Source organism: Vitis riparia, chromosome 9 (genome assembly GCF_004353265.1).
Source record: "Vitis riparia cultivar Riparia Gloire de Montpellier isolate 1030 chromosome 9, EGFV_Vit.rip_1.0, whole genome shotgun sequence".
NCBI lineage: Eukaryota > Viridiplantae > Streptophyta > Magnoliopsida > Vitales > Vitaceae > Vitis > Vitis riparia.
Window position 1 is genome coordinate 3,337,406 of NC_048439.1, and position 21,596 is coordinate 3,359,001.

Below are 21,596 nucleotides of genomic sequence, written 5' to 3' on the forward strand. Positions count from 1 at the left end.
GTTTGATGATCATGTAGGCCTTGGCCTGTTAATTTTTATGGTTAACAAGCACTCAGTTTGTTCTACAATAGCTGTATATGATTTTGCTTGTTTCCCTAGAAAATAATTGAAAGAAATTTAAATGAAAGATTTCTCTCTCCTATTAAAGGTTTCTGGACAACTTTGTTTCTTTTTCTTTTTCTTTTTTCCCAACTTTTTTCTGTGAGTTAATCGACTCTTATTTATTTCTTCAACCTTATACCAATCAATGTAACACTCAAGGAAACAATTTGTACCTAGGAATTCTTACTTTCATTGGGACCCCATTTGTATTCATGAAGGACCGACCCAATTCCTCAACAATTTCTGTGACTTTTCTCAAAATGTTTAGATCATATAAAGTATTAAAAAAAGGAAAAAAAAAAATACAGTACTTGTATTTGGATATTGAAAAAACTAGAGAGAAAATAGAGGGAAAGAAAATAAAAAAAAAAGTAAAATAAAAATGTAAAATAAATTTAGAATTAATAAATTATATTTTCATATTTTTTTTCAATAATTTTTTTAATGATTCTAATTCTCTTTTATTTTCTTACTTATTTTTCACTCGAAGAAAACCTAACATATTGCTAAAAAGAAATTTAAAATCTCTTTTTTCATTGGCTAATTTAATGTGAAAAATATATATTTAAAACAAATATAATGAAAGATAAACATACATTTTATTCAAAAACAAAGTTTTCATCGAATCTCATTTATATATATATATATATATATATATATATATATATATATATATATATATATATATATATATATATATATATATGTAAGAAAAAAGAAACGAAAGATAGTAAAATCATAATAAATATATATTAATCGATCTTAAGATAGATAAATCATACATATCCCATTAGACAAAAGTACCAAATCTCCTCCACTTATTTATAATTCATAAATTAAAGCAAACTGTGGTGGATGAAGACTCAGGGTTTTGCAGCTTACAATCGGGATTGTCATTGCAATGATAGGGAACTCCTTGAATTCGTTAAGCATTTCCAATGAAAGCCATGAGCACCATCACCAACATTAGCTTCATCTCTTATGCATTCACACAAACAAAAGATAAAGAAATTAAGAATGAAAGGAAATTTGTTAAAATTTTGAAGGGTTAGCTCACAACTCTCAAGTTGATAACAAAAGGGCTTAAATAAGCAAGGAGATAAATTCCCTATTGGTATTTTCTTTATCGATCTAAATAACTTGAAATCAATTCTTATCAACCTAAACAACTTGAAATCAATTCTTATCATCCTCCACAGAATAGTTAGAAGCTAGCAAGGAGATAGAGTCCTTATTGGTCTCTTCCTCATCAACCTAAACAACTTGAAAGCAATTCTTATCAACCTCCACAACTTCAAACTAATCATTATCAACCTAAACAATACCAAGAAAAATGGAAATTGAAGTTAAGCAAATAAAAGACCGAACCATGCATGCAATATTTCCTTCCCCCTTAAGTAGTCACCTTTTCCCTAAGGTGAAATTTTGGGAACCTTTCTCTAAGAGTATCTTGTGCTTCCCATGTCACCTTGTCCCTGAGGTGAAATTTTGGGAACTTTTCTCTAAGAATATCTTGTGCTTCCCACATAGCTTCTATTGGAGATAACCCTTGCTAATGAAGTACTAGAACTGCTTGTTTTCCTTTGTGACAACATTGACCCAAAATAGCTTGAGGGGTAGGTGCTAGAGAATAATTTGAGTTGATCTTTGGAAGATTTGGTAACACAGAGTGGCACTCTCCAATCTTTTTCTTTAATTGTGAGACATGAAAAACAGGATGGAGCCCTAAAATAGAAGTTAGTTTTAAACGATAAGTGACTAGTTAGTTTTAAACGATAAGTGACCTTACAAATCTTTTCATGTACCTCAAACGGGCCATAGTAACGAGCTAAGAGGTTAACATTTTTTCTCATGGAAATTGATGTTTGATGATATAGTTGCGTCCTAAGATAAGCATAATCCCCTACCTAAAACTCTCTTTGTGTGCTTGGACTCATACAATCTTTTCATCCAAGCTTGAGCTTATGCAATGCATTCATAGAGTTCTTTGAGGACTCAATCTCGAGAAATCAACTCATGTTCAATAGCTTCCAACTTTGCATTCCCTAGAATATAATTAATTAGTCATGGAATTTATGCATTAAAGCAAGCATCCCATCCATGGAACAAACATTTCTATTAGGTAGTCAAGACTTTTGACTTTGATCAAAATAAGGATGAACCTTGTGTGCATAAGGTGTAGGGAAACATGGTGCTCTTCATGATCTTATAAGCTGATGACATTTTACTCATTGGTAATAATGTATGGTTATTGCCATTAATCAAAATCTGGTTGTCTACTTAGTTCTAAATAAAATATCTAAGAGAAGCGTAATATATTCCTAGGAATATAGTCCTAAGAGACCGCAAGAATAGGAAATTGACGTTGTCTCAAGCCACCTATATTGGCAAACTTTTATTTAAATATGTGATGCAAAATTCCAAGAAGGGTTTGCCATCTTTCAAACATGGAATTCCTCTTTCCTAGGATCAGTGTCCTAAGACACTTGAGGAGAAAGAGTGCATGCAAGCAGTACCTTATGCATTTATAGTGGGTAGCCTTTTGTATGCGATGCTATGTATTAGATCGGATATTTGCTTTGCAGTAGGCATGGTGAGTAAATATTAGTCAAATCATTAGAAAGTTGTTAAGCATAAACTTAAGTATCTTATGAGAATGAGGAATAACATACTTGTGTTCCAAAGTGACGAGCTAGTACCCAAAGGGTACATATATTTAGACTTTCAGTCTTATAAGGATTCTCATAAGTCTATATTTGGTTTTGTATTTACTTTTGGTGGCACGACTCTTAGTTGGAAAAGTGTGAAACATTTTTGCATTATTAACTCCACTAAGGAGATGAATACGTTGCAGCTTTTGAAGCAGTAAAAGAAGTCATTTGGCTTAGAAAGTTCCTCATAGGACTTAGAAAGGAAATACCTTTGGCTCTACAATGTATGATATTGTTTTGTGAAAACATAAGAGTTGTGACATAGTCTAAAGAACCAAGAAACCATCGGAAGGGTAAGTATATTGTGAGAAAGTACCACTTGATTTGTGAGATAGTTCAAATGGGTGATATAATAGTTGAGAAGATACCTTCTACAAAAAACTTGACGAATCCCTTCTGTAGAAAACTTAATGGATCCTTTCACCAAGACATTCATAGGGTGAGTCTTTGATGGTCATAAGGATAGCATAGGTGTCAAATGTGTAGCTAGTTTACTTTAGTGGTATGATTCTTTGATGGCTAGTAGGAGATTATTAAGATGGAGCCCTTAAAATTATGTCATGATGTAACAAATTTAAATTTTATTAATTATTCATTAAATAAAATTCTAGTACACTTTAATCTATCCTTATTTCATGCATTATACTATATGAGAATTTGGGTTTGTATCCCTTACATTGTTTATGACTTAGGTGCCTTAGAAATTGCATGAAAGATCCAAATTATAGGTTCCTTGCAAGAAGGTGATTCATTCACAGCCACTTCGTAGGCTTAGGCAACCCATTTGAAGCTATGGTGTACTACCTCCTAGTTGGAGAGATGACTAGTCTTGGCCATTAGGATGGGTTTCCCATGGTAAGTACACAAGTGTGTATGATTACACATTTGATAAGACTTACAATGAGTCATGAAATAAGGTTATTAAGTAGTCATGACTTTACTAAGTTGTTATATTGTATTGACTCTCAACCTTGAGAGAATATTGAACTTGTGCCAAAATTAATAATGGTTTTGACCTACAAGTGAGATCCTAAAGTGGTCATATATTCTCTATGAATTGAGTCACTGTTAATGGAAGTCAATAACAATAGGTATTCTCAATAGAGACATCATGATGTCTCATAAAATTGAGATAATATGTCCTATTGGGTGATCCTAAGGAGGTGTGTCATGTAAACTATGATCATAGTAGTTCCTTAAGTGAAACTTGACATGAGCTCTTAGTGAGATAAGATATGTCAATTGATCCCACAATAGAAGGATATGGAACTCAAGGATAGTAGAGGTAGTCTTAAGAGGTTGATAACTTTCACTTTGTTATGCATCGAACACTAACTCATGGGAAGGTTGTATACAACGAATAGTAGGTCACGAACCCGAGCACTTAGAGTCTCGTTATCATTTACTTAGGGTATTGGAATGCAGTTAATTATCTATACTAAGATGTTAAATCAACTTCAAATTTTGATTTTTAGGGAATCGGTATTGTCCTGTGGGTCTTAGTGGTCATTTCTCGAACACATATACTTGATGATACAGTTTATGAGGGTTGGATCGACTATAAGTTCACTTATGTATGTAAGGGTGTTTTGTTAATTATGCAAAGTTGCATAGGGGTTGGTGATGTCATATCCGAATTGAGCAAATTGATTAATTAAACAACATTGTTGTATTAATTAATCAATTAAGACCCTTCTTAAGCAAGATTAAGTGACCCAAGTTCATAAAGGGCTTAAGTCACTTAGGCTTTGTAGGGAACCTTATAAATACCCCTCTTAGGGGTTAGGGTCTTAAGTTTTTTGTTTTCCCCCACCATCTACAAAGAGAGCCATAGCCTCCATTATACAAACCCTCACTATTTGAGTGCCAAGGATTGAGAGAGAGTCATTGTGGGTGTATGAGACTTTTGGAGGCTTCAAACTTGTTTTTCATCTATAAGAAAAGATTTAGGAACATCCAAATCAATGGTAAAATTTTTTGATCCATTAATTTAGATCCTTATTGTTTAAAAATGTGTTTTTTCTTCTATTTCTAGTATCTAGATGCCCTGGGAAGTGATCCATGCACCTAACGTGATCTTAGGATAGAGAATGAAGTAATCCACAGGATACAAATATCAATTTTCAATCTAAATATGATCTAGTGGTCATTAATGATGTCTAACAATTATTTGGCCGAAAACTTTCCAATAAATATCTCATTTTCATTTCATTTTTCCATAATTCACTTGAAAGCCTCCTTGCTTTCAAATTGTTCCATTATTTATTTATTTTATTTTTTTATTTTGTGATTTCTTTCAAAATTTTATAATTTTGGGATTGTGTTGAAGTTGGGAAATAATTAAAAATTAATCCCCAATAATTATTTAAGGTATGTCACTAAATTACTAATATTGTGAATTGCAATTGTAGTTACTAAATTACTAATTATACTAAACATCTCAAAATGTTTAGACAATGTTAAATATTTTTTTTTAAAATGAAAAAATAGAAATTGGTTTTTGAAATAACGAAAGATAAATAAAAAATAAATTTAGAATTAATAAATTATTTTTTCAAAAAAAAATTTATAATGATTTTAATTATATTTAATTTTCTTACATATTTTTCATATTAAATTACTTAACATAAATAACTAAAGAATTTTTTTTTAATTTACTAAATATGTATAAACAAATATAATGAAAAATATGCATATATTTTTTAAAAAAACAAAGCTTTCAACAAATCTCATTTGATGTTGATTTTAATGATATTGAGTTTCTTACATATTTCCAATGTTACAAAGTTCACTTCAAATCTCATTAGATGTTTTATACGTGGCTTCGAGTCCATTATAATCATTCTTATATTAACTTGATCCAGCATTTATCAAATATATATATATATATATATATATATATATATATATATATATATATATATATATATATATATATATATATATATATATATATAGTGAGAGAGATATAGAATAAAATCATAATATATTTTAATTTTCAGATGGATAAATCATATATATCATATTAGACCAAAGCAACAAACATCATCCACTTATTTATAATTCATAAATTACTACAAACTGTGGTGGATGAAAAAGAAAAAGAGTTTATGAACTCAGGGTTTGGCAGCGAGTCCATTAAGGTAGCGGTTACAACTTTCACGATCATAAGTGCAACAAATGGGAACTCCTGGAACTCGTTCAGCACTTGCCATGAAAGCCTTGAGCACCATCATCACCATTATCACCAACTTTAGCTTCATCATCATTCTCCTTAAATCTTCCATTGCTTTGCACCCAAAATTCTGAATAAAAGGTTGCATTAGTTTGAAGATTTTATAGGAGAAAATAGAAAAACAAAAATAGGAAAAGGAATTAGGGTGAGGTGTTATGATCGAAAGGGAAGGTTGAATTCATTTCTAACAAATTAAGAAAAAAAAAACAAATAAAAGAAATGTCTTATTGTTGAAACTTAGAGATGGGTTAAAAAGGTGGGTTAGTAATGATAAAGAATCACAAATTTTTTGAATTCCTACTAATGACTCAACTAATGAGAAGACACTTCCTTTGGATAGCTTTTTTTTTCTTATTACTCCTTACAAATATGACAAAATAAAAAATAAAAAAAATGATCAAATTGTTTGCTTACGTGGACTTTGAGAAAAGATTGTAACTTTTTTGGTCTTCTTACTGTGGCAAGATCAAAGAATCCTTCTTGTTTTTATAAGACAAACTTGACAAAACTCTTTTTTAAAAGTTATGTTATAATTATTATTATTATTATTATCATTATTATTATTTTGGTAGATGATATTTTCATTTTTGTTTGAGAAATCTCCTTTGCAATTATTTCAATGTCTAAGATTTCATTTTAGTCATTTGAGAAATCTCATTTTCTTAATCCATTACAAAATCAAAGTAATATAGTCCAGAAATTTTGGCATTTACAAATATGGCAATTGTACGACTCAAACCTCAAATTTTTACAAGAACATTTGTAATATCTTCTATTTGATGGTTTTTGTTATATTATATTATTATTACTATTATCATTTTCATCTTTTGCATTCACTTCTTGCTTCAACCTTCAATTTTTTTTCTTGTATTCTTGAAGGTTTCTTTGCATTTTGACTCTATTTTTTGTCCTGTCTAGGGTTGATCTCCAAGTATTTTTCAAGTACTTATATGTAAATCTGAACCATTTTTTGTGTTTTAATGCCTTTGTCTTATTTTCGAATTTGTAGTTTATGTATTTGGTAATTGGCATACTAGTAATTTAAGTATATTGAGCTCAAAGCTAAGAAAGAGAATTTTTGTAATATTTAGTACTATGAACATAATATTTTAGAATGTTTTAATTTAATTTATAATTAATTAGATAAAATTTTTAAATTCTAAATTATTTTTAAAAATCAAATGATTCATTCAAGAATTTAAATTATTAACTATGTCTTAATTTATAGTCTATTTACCTAATAATAAAATTAAAAAAAAATTATAGCTGTGCATAGGAGAAATAATAAAGTCATGACTCATATATCTTAATTTTAATCTAATATATTTTTTTTAGTGATTCATCTATTTTTTGAGTTCCAAAATTATTTTAAAATTTTTTTAAACCTATTAATAAAATCAATACAAAGGTTGCTTGATTTGAAATTCATTTTTCTAGTGAGAAAATTTGTAAAAATATAACCATGTGCAAAAAATAAATAATAGTTATTGTAAATCAATTGTAGTCCATAATTGATTTGTTATTTGAGTTTTAAATTATTTTTAAAAATTACTAAATTCATTCAAACATTTAAATTTTGTTTAATTTGGAGTTTATTTGCCTATTGAAAAATTTGGAAACTAATGATCTTATATAGAAAAGAAACAATAGTCGTTTTAAACCAATTTTTGTACATAAATTTCTTGTATTGATTATATCACTATTTAGCTGTAAGTTCTTTTCTAAAAATTACTAAACTTGTTAATGAAACCTAAGTATTATTAAGTCTTACTTAATTTGAATTTTCCTAGTGAAAACAGTGGGAAAATAATGATTTTATATAAAAGAGAAATAATAAAGTTTTGTACACCAATTTTTGACCATAAATTTTAAGTATTAATTAGATTACTATTTGAGTGTTGAGTTATTTTTAAAAATTATTAGACTCAATAATGAATCCAACATATTTTTTTTTGCTTAATTTAAAACTTATTTACCAAGTGAAAAACCTTTACAAAAACATGATATATCTAAAGAAGAAATTAACAAAGTAATTTAAAATAAATTTTGGTTTTCGACTTTATAATGTTATTGAGTTTTATGACTATTGAATACTAATTAAATTGGTTTTTGAGTTTCAAATTATTTTTTGAAATTAATAATTTTTATATACCAAGTATAGTTTGGTTAGGAATTTATTTGCTTAATAAAAAAAATTTAGAGAAATTAAAAGAAATTGAGAAATACATGTGTAATTTAAAGGAATATCATATTTTGAACATTTTCGATATTACTAGATCATAGAGAGAGAAAAAGAATTATGTCATGTTAAAAAATAAAATAATGTCATGTTCAATTTTATTTGTCTTCTACTATTTTTTAAAAATTTTCTAGGTTTTCCTTTTGTTTTTAAAAACTTGTAAAAACAACTTATATATACTTGTTCTCTAAGAATTGTTTCTTATTCTACTTTGTTTTTAAAAACTAAAAATAAAGAATAACGGCCAAAACAGGGTTATGAACTTTTAAAAACAAGTTTTTGTTTTTAAAAATAAAAAGTTATTTTTTAATCACACTTCAAACATACTCTAAATAGCTTGTTTTCTGCATTGTTGTTATTTTCTACATCGTCTTGAATTCAAGTTTGTATTTTCTTCAAAGAGTGGGTTATGTGATGCAATGTGCATAATTGGCATAGGGAATACGCAAAATGATTACACACATCCCACCTTAGTACTTTATCAACAAATTCAGTACTATAAAACTTGTCAAAATAATGTTATCTTCTTTATCTTTTGATGCATCTTTATATATTGTAGACTAAATTAAGCATTTTTTTTATCATTTATAATAATATTCATTTGCAGTTATTTATTATTTATCCAAAGTGATTGGCTCAAGTCCATCGCATGTGGACACTTACTAGTGAATCTAATCCGAGTGATCTTGCCCACTGCTAAAAACCATAAACAGATGAGAGGTGCAAATATACCATACCCAAATAAACATAGAAGGAATCGATCCTATTAATTTTGATTTTAGGTGGAGTTAGGGTAAAAACTGGTTGGTTGTGGATATGTTAAAGCAATTGCTGGAGTCGAGATTTTGTCAGTATTAAAAATCAAGACATCGACCACATTGTAATATATATATGCTGTATAGATGAGGTTGTGGATATGGACGAATGAAAACCTAAAACAGTAGAAAGATGATGAATGGGGCACTTAGAAAAGTTGTCTATCACATTCTGCTTGAAATTGTTAAAGAACATGATATACCTATTGAGCTTAAATTCTACAAGTTAAAGTTTTCAAGAAAATTGGTGGTTCAATATGGTATAATTTAGTTTGGCGTGCGAGAGGTAATGGGTTCAAGTCGCCTCTCCGCAATGCATGTTTATTTCCTCCATTTGTGTTTCCTCTCCCATTTTCCAATTCTTTAATATCTTTCCCGCTAATTTGTAATTCTTATAAGTGTTAAGGAGTATAATATACATATTGAGCCCAAATACTACAAGTTTAAACTTAAAAATAAAAAAAAATGGCAATTCAACATGTTGAGGAACATAATAAGAATATTGAGCCTAAATCCTATAAGCTTAAACTTTTAGGAAAATTGGTAGTTTAACATAGTATCAGAACTCGGTTTGGTGGGAGGTCATGCTTCAGAGCCACACCCCTCCATGATTTGCATATTTGCTTCCCCATTTGTTTCTCATCTCCTCTAATTTGCACTTCTTTACCTATGTATCTGTCACCTCAATTTGTAGTTCTTTGTCTGTGTTTGCTCTTCACCTGTCCATGTGTGGGTATGAAGCCACATGTGAAGGAGGTTGTTAAAGACCATGATATGCATATTGAGTCCAAATTCTATAAGTTTAAGCTTTTAGTAAAATTGGTAGTTAAACATAAATGATTGCTCACTTGAGCTTTTATAAGAGAGCAAGAAACTCCTACAAAAATCTGTAGACATCCACACATCTCCACACATGAACAAGAGATATTGAAAAAGCATGAAAGATTTTAAGGAGCATGATATGCATATTGAACCTAAATCCTACAAGTTTAAACTTTTAGAAAAATTAGTAGTTCAACATGTTAAGGAACATAATATGCATATTGAGTCCAAATCCTACAAGTTTAAACTTTTAAGAAAGTTGGTAGTTCAATATGATGTCAAAGTTTGGTTTGGCAGGAGGTCATGCATCATAGTCACCTCCCTGTAATTTGCAAGTTTGATTCCCCATTTGTTCTCCTCTCCTCCAATTTGCACTTCTTTACCTATGTATCTCTCACCTCAATTTGTAGTTCTTTGTTTGTGTTTTCTCCACATGTCCAAGTGCAGGTATGGAGCCGCATGTGAGGGAGGTTGTTAAAGAGCACGATATGCATATTGAGTCTAAATTCGGCAAGCTTAAACTTTTAGGAAATTTGGTAGTTAAACATAAATGACCCCTCACTTGAGCTTTGATAAGAGAGCAAGAATCCCTTAGACAGTAGACATCCACACATCTTCACACATGAACAAGAAATAGTGGAAAAGTATGAAAGATTTTACGATGAGAACTCTTGTTCATAACATGTACATAGCACTTATGTAGGAATTTATAGTAAATTCTAGAGATGTAATAAACCTTTGAGGATTATAAAGAATTATCTTAGAGCCCTATAAATAGGTGGTGACCTTATTTGGTCAAGGCACCAAGCCCTTGAGCTTCCAAAAGCATTATAAGGTCTTTGAGCAATAAAAGCTTTCATTCTTCAAGGATGCTTCCTTTGTTCTTCTCAAGTTTCTGAGTCATGTAGTTTAGTAAGATCAGAATGAGAGGAAGGCTGACTTAAAAACTTCAAGCAAGTTGAGTGTAAGTACCATTCGTAAGATTGCTTATGAAACACAAGTCTGTGGCATGCCACTGCCCTTTGTAGCAGGTAGAAGTGCTAAGGAGATATTTACTCACCCAGCAAAAGTAATGGAACAGTGATTTGGATGAAAAAATAGAGACCTTGAGAAGATGTTAAAATTAAAAGGTAGTCACTTGAAGTCTTGGACAATTTTTTAACTCTTACAAGAAGCAAGCATAAGGGATTTCCTTGAACTAGCAACATGTTTATGACCCCACAAATTAGGCACCAAATCAACTTCTTTTGGACCATCTGTTTTTTATGCATATTTTTTAGTACACATGATATCCTAGTCCTAGGCGCCTGGCACTATCAACATCAGAGTAACTGGATAATGTGACATCTTCAGATTTGTCATCAGCAGCCGCCCCTGCCTCTTCTATTTCTTTCATTGCTTTCCATTTGGTATGTTTTTCTCTCCAGTACTGACCGGATGATGTGATAACTTCAAATTTGTCAGCAGCAGCCGCTGCCTCTTCTATTTCTTTCTTCCCTTTTGATTTTGTATGTTTTTCTCTCCTCGTCTTCAACTTCATTAACCAGTGTCTTACCAACACTAGGCCTAGATAAACAAAAATAGTTCCCACTGTTCCAACAGAGAAACAGAATACAACTTCAAGTGTCCATGTGGTTCCCCTATCATGTGGTATAATCACCCATGTCGCTGCAACATAAGCTGTAGCCATGGATGATACTGCCACCCACATGATTTTGTGAGCAACCACCAGAAGCCTTACCAATGGTTTTCTCTGGAAGGGGATGATGCTGACTAGGACTATGACAATGCAGAGGGATGAGAACAATGCAATGTTGTTGCTTATCATGAAGACCTTAAAAGATGTTGTTCTGCCTACCGTGGACTTCCCTTTCATTGGTCCTTCCTGGTAGACACCGCCAGGAGGGCTTATGCCTGCTGTGAAAGTAACCGTGGCGATCAAAACTGCGACTAGTATAATTGTGTTCCTGGCATTTTGAAGCGCTTCTTTGTATATTTCATTTTGCCTATTCTGGCGAACTTTGTGAAGCTCAAGTAGATCTCTCCTGTGTCTTTGACTGAGATGCTTGTGTCTACACAAACAGTTTGAGGAATACCTTGTTCTATTCGACAAGGCTGGCCGCAGTTCAGACTGATTATCATCCTGAATTTCAGATTTCTCTTCAACTTGATGGTTGAGAAAATCAACCCCAGAATTCATTTCAATGTATAATGCAGGCAAGTGCCCTGTTGTGTGATTGTCAAGTTTGTCATCTGTAGACAATTCGAATCGGCTTTCTGAGTGTGTCCCAGATTCCAAAGGAATTTTGAGTTCTTCATCACGTACATCTTCAGGTCTTTCATCATGTGCCAGAGGCTGGGGACTTGTTCGCTCAATCACTGGCACTGGCATAAGAGACGATAATTCAATGCTCCTTTCACCATTGGCTTTCTCTATGATCATGTCTTTAAGATGCTTGTTTTTTGAACTGCTTCCAGCCTGGTCGAGGATGTCAAGAACGGTATGCCCTCCAGAGTTCCTGAAATTGATCTCCACCCTTGTTTTATTGATGATGTAGTCTGCTAGCTGGAATAAAATTGAGACAAAAGAGTTCTTAGAATATGTCCACGCATAATGAAATGGTCCAAGATGTATTCCAGCAGTGAATCAAATAGGCAGCATCGAATATTTTGTTATTATATGATTTGTAATTCTTGAGACTTGATAACACAGAAATCTGAAATAGTCATGGAAATCACTTGTCTTTGATCAGTCTGCAGTAAAACATTTGTGTATATGTGCATATGTTTGGCTATATGAAAGATCTTTACCCGATGGCGCCCTGCAGAGGCTGCGAGATGTAAGATGGTGTTACCACTTTTGTCAGGTTGGTGAAAGAGATCCGTGTCACCAAAATTCTGTGCCAACCATACAAGGGCATTGAATCGGTTGAATCTTACTGTAAGGTGAAAGACGGTCTCTCCCTCCCTTGTGAGAAGTTGAAAAGAAGTGGGAACCATCGCTAGGAATTCCTCAAGGATTGCATCTTTGGCATTCATGGCCGCCAAGTGCAGTGGTGTATAACCATTGTTATCAAATTTCACTGCAAGACCCGGGTCAAGCCCTAGAAGCATTTTTGTTATCTCCAGATTGTTCCCACTACAAGCATAGTGCAATGCTGAAAGTCCCATGTCGTCAGTCTTTGGAGCAAAAGTCGGGCATACCTCCAATATTCTTATAGCAACATCTGCAATATAGCTTCTGAATTTAATACTATATATATACATGTAGATTTTGGTTGAGCAATAGAAACTATTCACTGAAATGAGTTCTTCAAATGATTTAAACAGAAATCTCAGGAAACAAATTAAGATCTTGATGTAATGAAAGTTTGGAACCTACATGTGTGCCCTCTTGATACAGCGACATGAAGACAATTCATATCCGGATTGTCTTCCTCGAATTCCACCATCCAGGGTTGTTTCAAAATGAGCTCCACTACGTGAGGATGCCCGTTGTGGCAAGCTAAGAAAAGTGGGCTCTGGTCTTCATTGTTGAGCGCGCAACCAAGCCAGGGATTGGCGTCTAATAGCAGCATGACCACCTTGGGGTATCCATTCCGGCAAGCTTCATGCAATGGAGTCTCTCCCTTTTTATTACGGGCCTCAACCATTCTGGGATGCAGCCTGATAATTTCCAGCACTAATTCGCCATGTCCAAACCTTGAAGCCAGGTGTAACACGGTGCTCTTAGATTTAGCCGTTGTCTCAAAGGCATATCCTTCATTGATTAGCTGAATGAAGGCGGGCTTGTCGTTGGTTGCAATAGCCTTGAAAAGCGAGGTTCTCATTTTCTTGATTAGCGCTCTTGCTTCCTGGTGGATTCTCAGAGGAACGTCAGGAAGGAATATGAGAGCTGATGATACTCTCTGCACCTTCACTAGTCCTCCAAAACTGGAAGTAAATAGGGAAACTGCGTGTGAAGTGGGGATAACTAGTCAAAAGTCTTCTTCCTAGTGTCTTCTCGGATTGCATCTATCGACTGCTTATCATCTTCAAGGAAATCATCCATCGACTTCTCAGCATCCTCTTGGAAGATCATTGCTCTTGCTTCAGGATGAAGTTTACATTTATACAAGAAGGGTTACATTTTATGCCTAGGAAAAAAAATGTCCGGTTCTAAGAAGTACCACCCAAATAAAAAAAAATGTTGAGAAAAAATATTTTCTTGTCCTTGGTTTTACTATAAAAATTAAAATTAATTAGAAACTTATATATTTTAAAATTATTTAATTTTTATATAAATAATTTTAAATAAGTGAAGAATTTTTAGCATTGTATAAAACTAATTTATCGGTTTTAAATTTATTTTTATTTTTATTTTTATATTTTTATATTTTTCCTTTCTTTTACTTCTAGGTTATCTTTCTACCTCATTTCCTTCCATTTTCTTTAAATTTTCTAGAACCAAATATAATCAAGATTTGACTCTAACGTAATAGATGATGATCCCCTCGAAGATACAAGGAAGTTAAAAGATGCGTTCATAATAGATATAAAGAAATTGAGTAGAACCTAACATCTTAAATTCGAAATTGAGTGGAACCTATCATCTTAAATTCTTTATACCAAAAACAAGGAAGAATTTGCTTGTGAAGAACAGTCAAAGAAGAGAGGGAGAGCATGGAAATGGATTGTTGGTCCCATGAAATATCAATAATCTTCTTTGTATATGCAAAGGATTTGACTAGTCTAAAAATGATCCACTTGGGTCCCCTACGTAGCATCTTTTGTTACTTTTTCTTAGTGATCGTCCTTATTTTTATAGGTTGTTAACGCTATGTTTGGTTCTAAAAAAGTACTAATAAAAAAAATTAAAATATATATTTTTTTCTTGTCTAGTTTTATCATAAAAAATAAAAATAAAAGAGAATAAAATATAGTTAAAATTAGTTAAAAACTTGTACATTTTCAAATTATTTTCCTTTGAATAAGATAATCCCTAATTTGAAAAAATAACACCATTTTGATATGGTTGCCAAATACTTTTTTTGTAAAATGTGTGGACGTATAACTGAGAAAAAAATATTGATAAATTCTATTTTGTATAAAAAGGATATATTTCATGTTTTAAAAATAGAGATTTTTGTAACAATATTGAGATTATTTTATCTCATTTAATCAAATAACCCTTAGGTCATGTTTGGGACCTAGAATCGAAAATGAAAACAAGAAATTCATTCCATTTCTATTAATTCAATAATGTCTTTGGATCATTTTTTATAATAAGAATAAGAATAAAAAATTCATTGTTATGAAACCAAATTTCAATCTCATTAAGAATTTGTGTAAAACATTATATACTTTTGTGCTATTAGGACAAACTTGAATGTGATGAACGTATAAATTGTGTGTTTGTATGCATATACAAAAGGAAATGCACGGGTACATGAAAACAAGCAAAAAAAAAAATGTTAATTTACCAAGAAAAACTAATTTTGGAAATCATAGATCAAGACAAATTATTATATCAAAGAAAATCTTTATAGAAATTAAATACAAAAGTAAAAGTTCAAAGCATTACACTGTATTTGATTTCAAGAAAGTATTATAGAAAGAAAAAAATACGAAGAAAATTGATTTTTTTATATTTTGTTTTACTATGAAAAATAGTAAAAAAAAATGAAAATAATTAAAATTAATTAAAAATTTACACATTTTCAAATTATTTAATCTTCTTATAAAAGGGTTAAAATATAAAAAATAAGTTTAAAGTAGGGCTAAAACTTGAGAGGGTTGATCCGGTTTATGGCTAACCTAAACATAACTCAAATTAAGAAACAATCAACCCAAACTCAATTCAACTCAATCTTTAACCTAAAGTATTCAACCTTATTTTTCTAAACTCGAGTTGAACTCCGATTGGTTGAACTAAATTCAGGTCGTATGACTTAAAGTCCATACATAATGATTTTTAAAAAACTTGTTTATATATATATATATATATATACCAAAATTTAAATGATAAATAACATAAAATTTCAAAGTAATAATAAAAATAAACTTAAAAATAAATTTATAGATCTTTTTTAAAAAAAATGAAAAAGTGTATGATATAAAAGTAAAAGTACACTTGTATATCTTTTTTTTAAAATGATAAAAAAAATATGATATAATTATAATTTAGTATTTTTTTCTTTAAAATATAAAAAGAAAATGAATATTATCATACAAGATAATAAACATTATAAATATTATAAAAATATTAAATCAAGTTCAAGTTAGACTCAAGTTGTTTAAACCTTAATCCGAATCCAATCCAAATTAAGTTCAAGTTGAGAAAACTTAAACTCAAACTCAACTTAAGTAATAAAAATGTTTATTGAAACGCACTCAAATATCGAATTGAGTTTGGATCGGGTCAAACCAACTTGTTCAAGTTGCACTCCCAGTTTAAAGTATTATATAAAAATAATTTATTATTTTTTTCTATTTTTTTTTAAATATGTTAAATGAGTTTAAAGTATCATATAAAAATAATTTATTGATTTTATCTTTCTATTTTCTTTTCTTCATATTTCCTTTCAAATTTTCTAAAATGAAAGAGCTTAACATCATAGACAACAATGCTGCATGAAGATATTGGGAAGTTGAAATATGTATTCATAAGAGATACATGAAAATTCATGGGAACCTACTCTGAAGTTCTTTGTATTAAAGATAGAAAAGAGATGAAAAAAAGTTGACTAATCTACATGGTATTCCAAAGAGGCATCTTCTCATTCTGACATTAGTTTTCTGTAAATTAAATCATGTCAGCACCACTTGTTACTTTTTCTTGGCAATCTTCCTTCCTTTTATCATTTATTGATGCTATATTTGATTCTAAGAAAATATTAAAAAACAATTAAGGACAATGATTTTTTTTTTTATTATAAAAAAATTATCAGAAAAAAACATATAATTTATAGATTTTCAAATTATTTAATTTTTATATAGAAAAAAAAATAAATAAAATGCATTTGAAGTAGCATAAAAATAAATAAATAAATAAAAATTATTGAAGGATATTTTTGTAATTTCTTATTTTCAAAAGAGGAGGTCATTTGAATTTTATGTTTTCAATAATTTTTTTAATCAAATAATCCTTTAAAAAAAGATATAAATATTTCACCAATATTTTGGTATGATAACCTGTATTATTTTCTTTAAAAAAACTTAGTTTATATATATATATATACATATATTATTAATTATTTTATCATGCGTTATACTTCCTCCATTATTTTAATTTTTTTTTTTATGTTTATCAAAATTTTCATCGATAATAATATTCTTTCAAAGTTTCATGAAATGAAATCATCCATATTTCCATCGCTACTAATATTATCATTATTGGTATTAATTGACCAGTCTGCCCACTGTACAACCCTTTCGCCACAATTTACAGCGTAAGATAGGCCTGTGGCTGGCCCAACTAAAAGAACAAGAGCCCAGGACTACCAAGCTGAAGCCCACATTTTCAATGGCCCAACCCAAAATTCAAGATGCTGAGGCTAATTTGTTTTAAATATAGGCACCTGTCATGTGATTTTGTGCTTGGATTGCGTTTCGTTTAATTCATTTCGAGTTGGGTTTGCTGCGAATATTACCTAAAATTTTCCATCTACCCTCTGTTTGGTTGCTGAGAGAGTTCAGGGAAATAAAGGAAATTTTGAAAATTGAACTACAAGTGGGTTCAAATCATTATGTGAAACATGGTTGAATGAAGCTGTTTCCTAATAAATGCACTTCAGAGATTCTTGTTTGGAAGACTTGGTGGATATGTTGTCCATGTTTTGGACAAAGAGGTATAAATTATCATTGAGAAATGAATACTTCTACTTCTGTTATTGGACCTATTGGAGCATTAAAGAAAATATGAGTTATGATAATTTATTTACTACATATTTTCTATTCTCTTTTCATTTCATTATTTTGCTTTTATTCATGTAAGTTGAAAATTTAATATATCATATGTTTAATGTGTTTTGTCAATTTCTTTTACAAAAATTTCAAACATGTTTTGCTTTTAAAGCCTTTGGTATCTTGGTTTATTTAAGTGGGCATTTATTTTACTTGAGATGCATGCATTCATATTGCTAATGTGGTGAAGTATTCATTCATTGTCGTTGTTATGTCGGTGGAGCTTTAATATAAACAATGTTAGTTCAAGAACATAAAGATACACAAGATTTTAATATGGTTCAACCAAACATACGTACATCCACATATAAAAGAAAATTATTTCACTATATCGTAAAGAATATTGTAAATGAAAGAAATTAGATGCAACTATTGAGTTTTCGAACCATCCTATATTTCCTCACTCGTTATATCTATACCTTGAAATATGAGTTTCTCACTCTGTCGAGTATCTTCCATTCTTCCTCACATTTCCATTCACCACATATAATCTTTATAATCTCATCTCCATTTCATAATCTTTCCTCTCATAAACTAAAATATTTATACAAATATTTATAATAATTTTCTTTATTCTATAAAGAAATCTAAGACTACAATAACATATCAACTTAGAAAATATTCTATTTAATATTATTTTGTCTTTTTTAACTTTTGATTATATTTATTATTTTTGTATCCCCTGAATATGTCTCGCTTATTGTTACCATTAATGATAAAACTATCATCATCCCATTATACAATTGAATCAAAATTTTGACAACTTTGATACCTTCATCTTGGAAAGGGTGGTTCATCTTTTGGTTGATGAATAGATGAAGGATGTGCATGAATGAATATTTGTATGTATGATGAATTTAAAGTCAACAATTATTTACTGTTCCCTTTTAGTGTTGTCAAACCTCATTTGGGAAGAGAATATTGCTGCCTAAACCACCACCTCCCATATCTAAACATCCTTACTCCCATATAATCTTTAAGTCTATAGGAATTATTTTTTGTGCGCTTTTTTGTTATACACGATTGCATTGTTTAGTTAGCTTGTATATGCAATGTCTTGATACCTTTGCATATTTTAAATGAGTTTTGTATGTTCAAGGATTTTCTTTTTACATCATAGGTACAATTCGAAGAAGTAAACCTACGAGGAAAGGAAAGCTAAATTGATCGAAAGATAAATTAAATGCTTAACATAGCGGTCATTGATGATATGTATGTATGTATGTATGTATGTATGTATGTATGTATGTCATAAGACTATTGAAATTACACTCCCTCGATCTAATAGCTATGTGATGCAGTGTGCATGATTAATTGGCATAATGACTATGAAATGATTATGCACATCCAATAGTTGTACTCTGTCAACAAATTCAGTTCTATAAAACTAGTAGAGAAAACGATTTTATCGGTGCAAATGTTTAGTATACATGAAATCCTTGTCCTAGAAACAGAGCACTATCAACATCAGAGTAGCTGGATTGTGTGATATTGTTACATTTGTCAGCAGCAGGCCCTGCCTCTTCTATTTGCTTCGTATGTTTTTCTCTCCTCGTCTTCAACTTCGTTAGTAGGTGTCTTACCAACTTCACACCTAGATAAACAAAAACACTTCCTACTGTTCCAATAGACAAAGAAAGTAGAAGCTCAAGTGTCCATTTGGTTCCCCTGTCATGTGGTATAATCACCCATGTTGCTGCAACATAAGTTGTAGCCATGAACGATACTGCCACCCACATGACCTTGTAAGCAACCACCAGTAGCCTTACCAGTGATTTTCTCTGGAAGGGGATGATGCTGACTAGGACTATGACGATGCAGAGAAATGAAAACAATGCGATGTTGTTGCTTATCATGAAGATCTTGAAAGCTATTGTTCTGCCTACTGTGGATTTGCCTTTCAGTGGTCCATCTTGGTAGACACCACCAGGAGGGCTTATGCCTGCTGTGAAAGTAACCGTGGCGATCAAAATTGCGATTAGTATAATTGTGTTCCTGCCATGTTGAAGGGCTTCTTTGTATAATTCATTTTGCCTATTCTGACGAATTTGGTGAAGCTCAAGTAGGTCTCTCCTGTGTCTTTGACTGAGATGCTTGTGTCTTCGCAAACTGCTTGAGGAACTCTTGGTTCTATTTGTCAAGGCCGTCCTTGGTTCAGACTGATTATCATCCTGAATTTCAGATTTCTCTTCAACTTGATGGTTGAGTAAATCAACCCCAAAATTCTTTTCAATGTCTAATGCAGGCAAGTGCTCTGTTGTGTGATTGCCTAGTTCATCTTCTGTAGGCAATTCCAACCGGCTTTCAGAGTGTGTCCCGAAGTCCATAGGAATTTTGAGTTCTTCGCCATGTACATCTTCGGGTCTTTCATCATGTGCCAGAGGCTGGGGACTTGTTCCCTCAATCAATGGCATAAGGGACGACAATTCAATGCTCCTTTTACCACCAGCTTTCTTTATCATGTCTTCAAGATGCATGTTTTTGGAAGTGCTTCCAGCCTGATTGAGGATGTCAAGCACTGTTTGCCCTCTAGAGTTCCTGAAATTGATCTCCACCCCTGTTTTATTGATGATGTAATTTGCTAACTGGAATAAAATTAAGATAAAAGAGTTAGTTGTTAGAATAGCCATGAAAATGACTCGTCTTTGTTCAATCTGCAATAAAATATGTGTATATGAGCGTGTTTGGCTATATGAGAGATCCCTACCCGATGGCGCCCTGCAGAAACTGCAAGATGTAAGATGGTGTTGTTGAGGCCTCGTATTCTCCGCAATCCACGTAGTTGCCAAATGGATAAATATACGATCTCAACGAATACAAATTCCTGATTCAGCTGTTCCTGCAAAAGGCGTCCGGACAGGTGTCCGGACACACCCTCCGATGGTTTTGTCAGCCATGGAAAGAGAGATAAAAGCAAATGGCACAGTTGGCCTTTTTCTAGGTATTGAGAAGATTACCTTCTTCTTTGTGCGAAGGTTCATATATATACCATTCAGAAACTCTCTCTCCTCCATAAATGATGGAAGGCTTTTTGGTTTACCATGATTGCCACTAGGTGGTGGCAGGGACATCCTCATCCTACGAACGGCTGTCAGAGATCGCGGGAAGTGACTAGCTGTCACTTCCGTCTTTTCGCTCTGCAGGTATCGGAATATGATTTGTGACAGGATGTCAGAATGACGTAGTGAGGCACGCTTAGTTTGGCCAGTGATCCGGATGAACATATCCGGGTGGAATATGAAAGGTCGCCGGGTGAGTAATGGCGGTGGTCCGGGATGGACATATCCGGGTGGGATAGGAAAGGTCGCCGGATGAGTGATGGCGGTGGTCCGGATAGGAAAGCGCGCCACGTGTACTCTTGGGGAAATCCGGATGTGGATACTCCGGGTAGGATCACGTGCCACGTGTCGTCAGGGGACGTGTGCCACGTGTCATCAGGGATGGGTCCCTACAATGCCCCCCTTTTTAACTTGTCGATTTTGCCCTAGCAAAATGGGCGGGTTAAAAAAGAATGATTGCCTTTTGAAACCGAAGTTTACTTTTTGTTCTCATTGGGCCACGTGGCGAGCGGGGGCAAAGAGACAGGAGAGCATTTATGGCGAGCCGCCGTTTCTGGGTATTCCCTAGGCAATGTGTCGGTTTAATGATAGCGTTTTACTGAACGCTTGGAATACCGAGGAGCTGTCTGTTATAAATAGCAGCCTGTGGCCTCCCTTTGCATTTTTCTT

General features: G+C 32.0%; 1 protein-coding gene across 1 annotated transcript; it reads right to left on the reverse strand.

Annotated features, from left to right (window-relative positions):
* Positions 1 to 11,075: 11,075 nt before the first annotated feature.
* LOC117922638 (ankyrin repeat-containing protein NPR4-like) lies at positions 11,076 to 13,780 on the reverse strand. The gene is made up of 3 exons (XM_034840813.1): positions 13,307 to 13,780; positions 12,736 to 13,151; positions 11,076 to 12,490 (listed from the first exon to the last, which is right to left on the reverse strand). The coding sequence occupies exons 1-3, from the start codon at positions 13,752 to 13,754 to the stop codon at positions 11,201 to 11,203; spliced, it is 2,154 nt and encodes a 717-aa protein (XP_034696704.1). The 5' UTR covers positions 13,755 to 13,780; the 3' UTR covers positions 11,076 to 11,200.
* Positions 13,781 to 21,596: the final 7,816 nt, after the last annotated feature.